The 9,154-nt window shown below is 42.7% G+C and overlaps 1 protein-coding gene across 1 annotated transcript; it reads right to left on the bottom strand.

Moving 5' to 3' along the window:
- Nucleotides 1-696: 696 nt before the first annotated feature.
- On the bottom strand, nucleotides 697-8,373 carry LOC133919935 (uncharacterized). The gene is made up of 19 exons (XM_062364509.1): nucleotides 7,766-8,373; nucleotides 6,812-7,343; nucleotides 6,461-6,715; nucleotides 5,948-6,039; nucleotides 5,459-5,656; nucleotides 5,186-5,377; nucleotides 4,878-5,099; nucleotides 4,278-4,444; nucleotides 4,085-4,178; nucleotides 3,936-3,992; nucleotides 3,721-3,849; nucleotides 3,550-3,621; nucleotides 2,984-3,097; nucleotides 2,653-2,814; nucleotides 2,427-2,555; nucleotides 2,091-2,192; nucleotides 1,898-1,974; nucleotides 1,592-1,714; nucleotides 697-1,513 (listed from the first exon to the last, which is right to left on the bottom strand). The coding sequence occupies exons 1-19, from the start codon at nucleotides 8,303-8,305 to the stop codon at nucleotides 946-948; spliced, it is 3,825 nt and encodes a 1,274-aa protein (XP_062220493.1). The 5' UTR covers nucleotides 8,306-8,373; the 3' UTR covers nucleotides 697-945.
- Between the last annotated feature and the right edge of the window lie 781 nt (nucleotides 8,374-9,154).

The following is a 9,154-nucleotide window of genomic DNA, read 5'->3' as shown; positions in this document are numbered from 1 at the left end:
TGCTTCTCTTTTTCGTTTCTCCCTCTATAGCTTGTCTTAGGTTTTGAAATTTTGTACAAGGATTCGGTGATCCATTACCCTTGTCCATAAATATTTTCAGGATTTTTACGTCTGTGCATACAGTGGTCTCTCGTTGTTTGGTTCATCTACCCCCTCCCCCCCCCCCCCCCTCCCGAGGCAGCGTAATGCATGGACTAGAGCAAAGACCAACTGATTCCGATGCCCAAAAACAAGCGATCTCTCGTGGGCGTTGTCTCGAGGTGAATCAGTATGTTGTTGCTACATGCTAGAGTTGTCAGCAGGCCAGGAAGAAGCACCACGGCCGTGCTGACCGTTCCCAAGAAGATGTAATTTATCGCTGCTGTTGGCTTCAGTAAGGAAACTTTTCCAAGTAGATACGCGACGCAGCTCTGGTTTCGTCCACATCTTCAATTCTTCTTGGTACTTGTGTGCTTTAGCTATATATTCTAGTGATATGAATATGAATAAGCCAAAGTGTACTGCTTCAGAATTTCATATACGATATGAGTTCATGACTTCAAAACACGAACGGGCAGTAAGGCTTCTAATAACCAACAGGGAGAAACTATAAACCACCTCGCTTTCCATCTTCACCCTCTATCATCGCGGACACGTCCGCTGGTGGCTGTCGTAGCCACGGCGGCATCTTTACCTTATTCAAATGCACAAGAAATCTCAATCTCAAAGCCATCAAACGGCTACTGCAATAGCAATCTGTTACAGAACCAAAGTGTCGAATGTATCAAAATACCTTGGCGTCAATGAATCAGGCAAGGGGGGAAGCAAAAAAAAAAAAAAAAACTACGGCACAACAAGCAAGTGCTTCTGGATTGTCGCACTGTACACATAAAATTTTTGCTCAGACACGACTGGTCGGCACCCTCCTCTATACAAAGCTTCATCGCCCTGTCACCTCGCCCCCTCTCATTTGCTCTTTTTGTGCTTCAGTTTCATCGTCCGCTTATTAGCTGAAAGCGCAGCACTTGCGCTCTTCCCTTCAAGCCTCTTGGTGACCTTCATGACACTGGACATGCCCTTGCGCGCAGACGCCTTCCGGTCCGACCTGCGGTTGAGCAGCTTACGATCCAACGGCCAGTATGCGTAAGGTTCCATCTTGTCTTTCTTCTTCAGATCACCGCCAGCCTTCTTGCTGGTGTACTCGTGCCCAGTGTAGGCCCAGCCTGAGCTGGATGTCTTTCTCTTCTTAACGGACTGGCTTCTAACAGAGCTCCGTTCATCAACCTCCTCGTCACGAGAGACAGGCTTCTTTCTACGCTTGTCCCGCTCATCACGCACAATTATACGGCCTTCAGGGTCCATCTCCAACTCCTCCTCGTTGTCGTCGTCATCGGGTGCAGCCCTCTTTTTCCCTGCTGCTGACTTGAGAGCCAACCGCACTGTTTTCTGGTCAAGTAAATCTAGGGGCTCGCCAGTCGACTGGTCAATGAACTTCTCCAATAAGCTCTTGTCTGCTTGGCGCTTCCGACTCAACCTAGGCAGGATGAACAAAAGAATATTATTTCAGTTGCTTACCGGAATTTCACGTGTATGCCACTGTCATCTCACATACCGCGTTGAAGCTTTCGATCCAGCACGAGAAGCAAAAGTATGTTGGGTAGAGAAGGGACCATCAGATTCATCATCATCACTTCCAAAATCCGAAAACATCTGTGTGTGATTCCATCTACTTTGCCTGTAGGAAACATGGACCATACAGTTGAGCAAACAGAAGCTGTGGGTAGCACATATTCAAAGTTAGATTAAACATTAATTATGTCAAGCTCAGAACTATCAAGAAATTCTGGTTTTCGGAGCTTCAAAAACTTGATAAATACACTTCCATCGACTTTATTAAGGCACAACTACCCTATAATACCTTGTAGCTCCTGAGGCCATAGACATCGCATCCCCATCCTCCGAAGATTTCGTCTTTCGCATTTTTCGCTCATTAATCTGTTAGATAGATATCACATGTGCTCAATAGTAAAAGATAAGAGGTTAGGAGAAAAACATGTTCCTCCTTTCCTTTGTAGTTTGTAAAGGTTGCAGCATAAAACACTGGATATTACCTTCCTAATATTGGTGAGCAACTTCATATGCTCTTCAGGCATCACAGCCTTCACAGCATCTAAGCCACATTTCTTCACAAGAATTTCTATGAGTGACTTAACCTAACAATAGGATGCGGGGTTAATAGCAAGCTCCAAAAAAGGGACAATAATGCATATTTCCTTTCTCGAGTTTCTTTCATCTCTCTTAATATAGAACAAGGAAGCCACTCGTGACAAAATAAATAGTATCATGCCCGCACATTTAGAACTAGTAAAGTGTCAGTAAATTCAACAAAAGTTGTATATTTTGTCATAAAAATAAATATTGTAATATAAAAAGAAAGCAACAGATACCTTCGCTTTAAAGGAATTCTTTGTGTCACTTTGCCAGCTCAACAAACCCTCAACAACTCCCTTCAAGTGCTCATGCAACACGTCAGCTTTAGATTTAGCCACTAAAGCTTTGATAAAACCTAAGTTCGCCTGACCACAATATTGATGTCAGTGCAAGGAGCTAATAAAGATTATAAAATGGTCGAATGGGTAAAGTAATAAACTAAAATTATATTGTGCGCTTTACTTTGACTAGTTCCCGGTTGTTCCTCTGCATAAGCAAAAAAGTCTGAGGGAGGAGCTTGTAGGCGACTCCAATAAGCTCCGAGAATTCATAAGTCAACCGAGCTAACCCAGTTACAGCAGCACTAATTGCATATGGAGTTTGACCAATCAGACCACCAGCAACCTAACATAAAATCAGACAAGGTTAAACCAAACTATGAATGCGTGTTCTTATGCATAGAAACATAACATAGCAAAGAGATCTCATATTTCATGGCACAACAGTTAAGCACTATGAGGACATGCTGAGCGAGTCGGACTAGTAGTGGCTAAGACAATTGACATAGAAGTACCATGTCAAAGAATTGGTGCAAGCTCTCCTTCCTCTCGTCATTTCCAGCATCTTCACATGCACGGGCAATTTCAATAAGCAGATCATAAGCTCTGTTTCTGGTTTTCTTGTTAGCCTGTGTCAATAAACATAAGCCAGTCAGAATAAATGAGTAGTTTGATTGAGTAACATAAGCCAGTCATATCACACGGCTTTCTTTGGTGTGCCACAAATGTAATTGCAGAAGCTGCCCTATCAGAATAAATGAGTAGTTTGATTGAGTAACAAAATGTTAAGCTAAGTAATTATGCCTTATAACTGACACTTAATCAAAAAGGTGTGGAGTAAACTAATAATAATAGTATTATTATTAATTTTAGGTAGGAATTTCCTGAAACATCATCTATTTAAATATGTCCAGCTCTATTGTTCTGACTTCAAAGGAAGGACCAGTACGAGTGTACGACCCGATTCAACATGGACAATGCACAACGAAAGACCAAATTTCCAGCATCCCAGTTCACCCGTATAGACATTCCTGGTTATGATTCAGAAATCGTGCAAAACCAAATGTAAAATTTAAATTACCTCCTTTAATGCAAGAAGTATTTCAGTGATGAATGAACTAACAATTTCCCTCTTTCTAACCGTAGATGAATCCTGCAGACAAAGACAGGAGTAGAGTTCTTACTGCTCTTCCGAGTACAGCATGTCTATTTGTCAGGAAAAAAAAAAGAAACAACACCTTTTTTTACCAACCTTCAAAATGTAAACAATAAGGTGATATAGGCATTCAAGCCTGTAGCGTTTCGAGGGAAATTGACATGGCAATGACAAAATCATCAATTCCAACAAGACATCCAAATTTTTTTCAATAAATTCATCATCCTGGTCAAATATTCATTAAAAAATGGAAGTTAGATTCTGTTATGTGCAATAATTCATGTGAAGAAAAACTGAAAACATTAACAGACCTTAAGTAGCATTGAGAGGACCTTGTATGCTCTCTTTTGAATCAACGAGTCATTGTCCTAGAACCAGAAAAAAATATCAGGTACACCGATATTAGGTTCTTGGTTACATGGAAAAGGCAACCATAACTTGCATTAAACCATATATGCACCTTAATTGCAGGTTTTACATAACTGAATAGCACATTGATAGACTTTGCAGCTAAACCAGGCATTAATGAAGCTGCAAAGTCCAATAGTAGAGCCCTGGAATTCAAAATTTCAAATCAAAGATTAAGATCAACATCAGAGTTTAATTGGAATCTACAAACAACTAACTTGCAATAGCATAAAGTCCGTGCAAACCTCGTCATGCTATTTGTGTTGGAATTGGCTTCAATTTGCATTGAACTATCATCCACTGGCTCTGCATTAACAGCTTTTGTGGCATCCAACAACTTTCTTATTGAGTCAAGGAAGAACTTGCCAACGACATCTTTGTCTGATATAGAAGCTATTTCACTTATTGCAGGCTACAGGTTCAATCAAGAGGGCAAAAATATGTAAGTTGTGTATTTTCAAGTAACAGAACTGAAATGCAATCAGAGAATAATTCAACTAAGAGACTTGGACAATGAGAGTTGTAATTTCAATCCAGAAAATAGGAGACTTCCTTTATAATACAGATGATAGTTTGGTTCCAAAAATATATATTTCAACAATCAGCGCACCCAAAATTATAGATTTTACTGTGGAAGTCCATGGAATCTTTTCTGACAACATCATGGTTGGCTATTACAGAACTTTGAGAAGCTATGACCTACCAGCCTAGCAAGGACAAAATTTGCTCTTTACAGACCAACTTCAGAAGCCAAAACAAACCATCCCCAAAAAAAATACAGAACCTATGAGTTTCTTTAGCCATAAAAAATGGATCAGGTGGGGGGTGGGCAGAAATAACATTACCTGTAATAATCCAATAGCATCCATCGAAGACGTCAAGAATATGGAACAAAGAACTTCCAAAAAGTGTGAAGAGAAGGCCCGTATTGCTTTCAAGTTTTCCTCTGCCACCTCCTTAGTATAGTGTTCCTTTGCTCTTCTTTCAGATTTGCTTATTTCGTCCTCAGTAAGAATGTCTTCTTCTCTAGAAACTAACCAAGCTTCTTTGTTTTGCTTGATTAGAACCTACAAAGAACACACATTAAAGAAATATAGAAGACATTCAGAAGTACAAACTGTTTGTGTAACATAAAGGAGCCAATGCAAGGCACCTGAATACTGGAGCAAACAATGCCACGCAAGTCAGGCTGGTTTTGGAGAGTGTCACATAAAACATTTTGTAGAACTCCAAAATTGCTTGATGTATCGCGTGGATAGTTGCAACAAGATGGTAACAAAGACCACAGAGAATACACATAACCTTCAGCTCTCTTGGCGGAGAAAAGCTTATCACCCTTTAAAAGCTGTTCAATTGATATATTCGAAACATGGTAAGAGTGCAGCTCAAACTCAAGCACAAAGAATTTTCAGTGAATGCACAATACCTTAGGAATGCTTTTCTCTATAGCTCTAACAATACCCAGAATATCTATTAAGAAAAATTGTAAACTCGCACCAACAATGTGCTTCTCTAAAATAGGGAGAATCCATTCATTATCATCAAATATTGACTGAATCTGAAGAATTTCAAGAACATTCTTCGGCCCCATGGCAGCAACAGCTGAACCAAGACATGCATTGAGCTGCAGAATAGAAACAAATGAATGTGAACCAGGTGATTAACTAATCATACAGAGACCAAATAAATTCTAGCAGTATGAAGGCCATGCAAGTGCACAAAAAGTTAGTATACATTATGCTCAAGTAAAAGTAAGCGTTATACAATAGCACAAGCGCACAACAGCAATGGATCCATCATGCAACATTTTGGCAAACCCCAAGCCCTTTACCACCAAACATATATTCTTATATGTGGCATGGCAGGAAAGCAAGCAGGATTTAAGTGTCTGTGTAGATATACGGAAAAAAGGTACCTGCTTCCGGAAAGAAAAGTCATCATCTGACAAGTTTTGCATGTCTCCCAAGTTCTTGAGTGCTTCAGGCAATAGGTCACATGAAAATTCTCCTGTGTTTTAATGTTAGACACCAGCTCAGGAACTCATGACACTTAATAACAAGCAACTAACTAAAAAAAGTATAAAAATACAATAATTCAATTCATCAGAAAACATTTGGACATAAACTGTTGGTCTGATTTTACAAGTCACAGTGCCCAAGAGAAAATATAATGAAAGTTAAAAAGAACCATGATGCCTTTCTGACCAGATAGAAATAAAAATTAGGAATGTCAAATCTCCAATATTGCTAAGCTATTGATAATGAAAATGATTATCTACAATCATAACAGAATCAATAACATGACGCAGACGCCAAGTTTAACCTCCAAGCATAACCACATAATGACTGTATTTCTAAAGCATGAGAAAGAATATATTAACTAATCCATATGGATGAGGGGGGATAAGCTAAGGCACTGAAATATGTACCTAACTTATCAAATGCCACTGAAATTATGTGGAATGATTTGTCCCAGACATCACTATAGCGGACATGTAGCAAGCCTTCTAGGATAACACATATCTTCTCCATGATTGTGGGATCCGATGTTATCCCTTGATGTCTAGCCTTGATCTGGGCAATGCCCTGTGACACCAAGGTTTCATCGATGCAGTTATCTATTAAACCCTTAAAAGCCTCCACAGCTGAAAATCTCGCCTCTTCAAATTCACTTGACAATATATCTGACAAACAATTAATAGAAAAATAGATAAAATACACAATTATGCTATGTAAGTATCATAGACCAACTAAGAAATGCCAAATTTATAAGAACCAACCTCCAAGCGAAGTAAATACTAATGGAAGCTTTACAGCACATATGTTCTTATTCTGATTGTAAACTTTTTTAGTACCAACATGTAAAAGCCGTGCAATTGAAGCCATCTCATCTCCTGATTTCCTTTCTGAAGACACTGACAATCCCAAGGAGCACAGAATATCCAATAACACATCAGATTTGAGCTGTAGGGTTGGACTGTCGCCAACACCATGCAGAATCTCCAATATACTCCTTGTTAAAATCGGTTGATGCAGATCTAACAATGTTTTAAAATATTTTAAGATGGTATTGGAAGGCTTCGGTGCCATAAGAGGGAGGCAACATTTCAGAGCATTCAAAATATACAGGACCTCCTTAGCTCCCTTGGGTCCTTCTTCTGCTACACCTGTATTTACAGCACCTGATCCTCCAGCAAGCAGAAGAAACCGCTCAAAACATCTTGTTATTCCCTCACTTGCTGGAACCAAAATTGCTTGCCTCTGAAAACTTAGGAGAACATCTCGCAAACATGAATGAGATTGCTTTCTCACCTACAACCCACGGAAGTAAGCTATGAGTTACTCTCTGAATGATAATGGACTGATACATTTTTGTCAGGCTCAAAACTCTTGGGAGTCATGTAGTTGAAGTCATGTAAAATCCACTTTCATAGAATCATTTCAAAGTAATTGTAAAACTGGGCAGTTTCAAACTTCTCACTGATACTGAATGATACTTTACAAAAATGCCATAATTGTTTGGCTGTTTTGCACCTCCAACCTGGCTAATTGAGGGGCAACAGCAGGACTTTCCTACATAGTACATACTAATGAACCCCGAGTGAGCTGCTATTACAACCAAATTACACAGGCGGCACACAATGGCACTACCCACTACCCAGTGAGGAAATATCATAACGGAATAGAACGGAATTTTTGAATAAAATGTTTGAGAGCTTTGGCTCGGCCGGTACCTTTGGCCGGTGATCGGTAGCGAGCCGCAGAATGACCGCATAGAGAGGCTCTACTGCCTCCCAGCTCGCCCTCTCCCCTGCGGAGATCAAATGCGCGAGGCACCTCACCCCCGCCCTCACGCCGGAGTCTGGCGTCGAAGGGAACTCCAGCACGCGCACCACGTCGTCGGCGACCTCGCGTCCACGGGCGCGCGCCACCGCAGTGGGGAGTGCCGGCACCGCGGCGGAGAGGAACGCGAGGAGCGCGCCGGCGACGTGGCGGTCCGCGCCCCCGGCCCCCGCTCGCGAAAGCGGGGCGAGCGCCGCGGCGGCCGCGGCGAAGTAGGCGACAGGCGTGGCAGCGACGCCCCGGTCACTGACGGCCTGCGCCATGGCGGCGGCGGCGGCGCAGAGGCGCTGGTCGTCCTCCCGCGGCGAGCCGCCTAGCCGCGCGAGGATGGCCGCGGCGAGGTCGGCCTCTCCCTCCAGTAAGGAGAGGCCATCGTCGCCGGCGGTGGAGCGCGGCGTCTGCGGGAGTTCGCCCATGTTGACGTCGGCCATGGCGGGCGGGCGGGCGGGCGGGCGTGTGGGAAGGAAAGCCGCACGAGCCGAAAGCCTCGGGAGCTCGGAAGCTGACGCGCTAGGGTTTTGCGGGAGACGGACTGGCTGCGGCATTTTGTTTGGGTGGGCTGAACCAGGTTTAAGGCCTGTTTTAATTGAGCCCAGCGCCCCGCCAATCCGTCGGCTCGTCAATTCTTTGGTGCAGAAATCGGCCGCCGCGGAATCGTCTGCGTATCAAGGTTTCAAAATTCCATTAAGACCGAATTCAGTAGAAATCGTTGAATTTCGTTAAAAAAAATTAAAAAATTGAATTTTGAATTTGAATTTAACCAAAAAATGATCGATTTCTGAATGCGAATCGCAACGAATTGGTGGTAACCGGGAATATCGAGCGGTTACCGACACATTATAAAACCCTGCTGCTTATGGGCAAAAAATGAACTAACACGGGCACGTTTGCACGGGCGACGCACGGACTCGCCAAAGTTGAACCAAGCAGAGACCCTCGCGTGTGTGAGCATGACGATTTTTAACCGGGTGTCTTGGGGCGTTGAACAGAACTTCCCTTAGTTCGCATGGATATGTTGGAGCCTTGTGTCTTGGGCTGTGAACCGGAGGGGAATTTATGGGAGATTCTGAGAAACCGGCCCATAACAGTCGTCCAACTCACTGTTAGGTCTCTTTAAGTCCAATTTGCCTGCATGAAGGTCATTGAACATCTCTCTCTGTATACACACACCAGCCACACCTCTTGCTATCTAGCTCTTCCTTCACTTGCAGCACCTAGCAGGGGAGAGGATTGTGAGTTGGTGGTGAGAAGGGATGAGCAAACCGTGCTGGAGAAGTAGG

Source organism: Phragmites australis, chromosome 5 (assembly GCF_958298935.1).
Source record: "Phragmites australis chromosome 5, lpPhrAust1.1, whole genome shotgun sequence".
Lineage (NCBI taxonomy): Eukaryota > Viridiplantae > Streptophyta > Magnoliopsida > Poales > Poaceae > Phragmites > Phragmites australis.
Note: the sequence above shows the minus strand (reverse complement) of the source record. Positions and strands in the feature narration are given on the sequence as shown.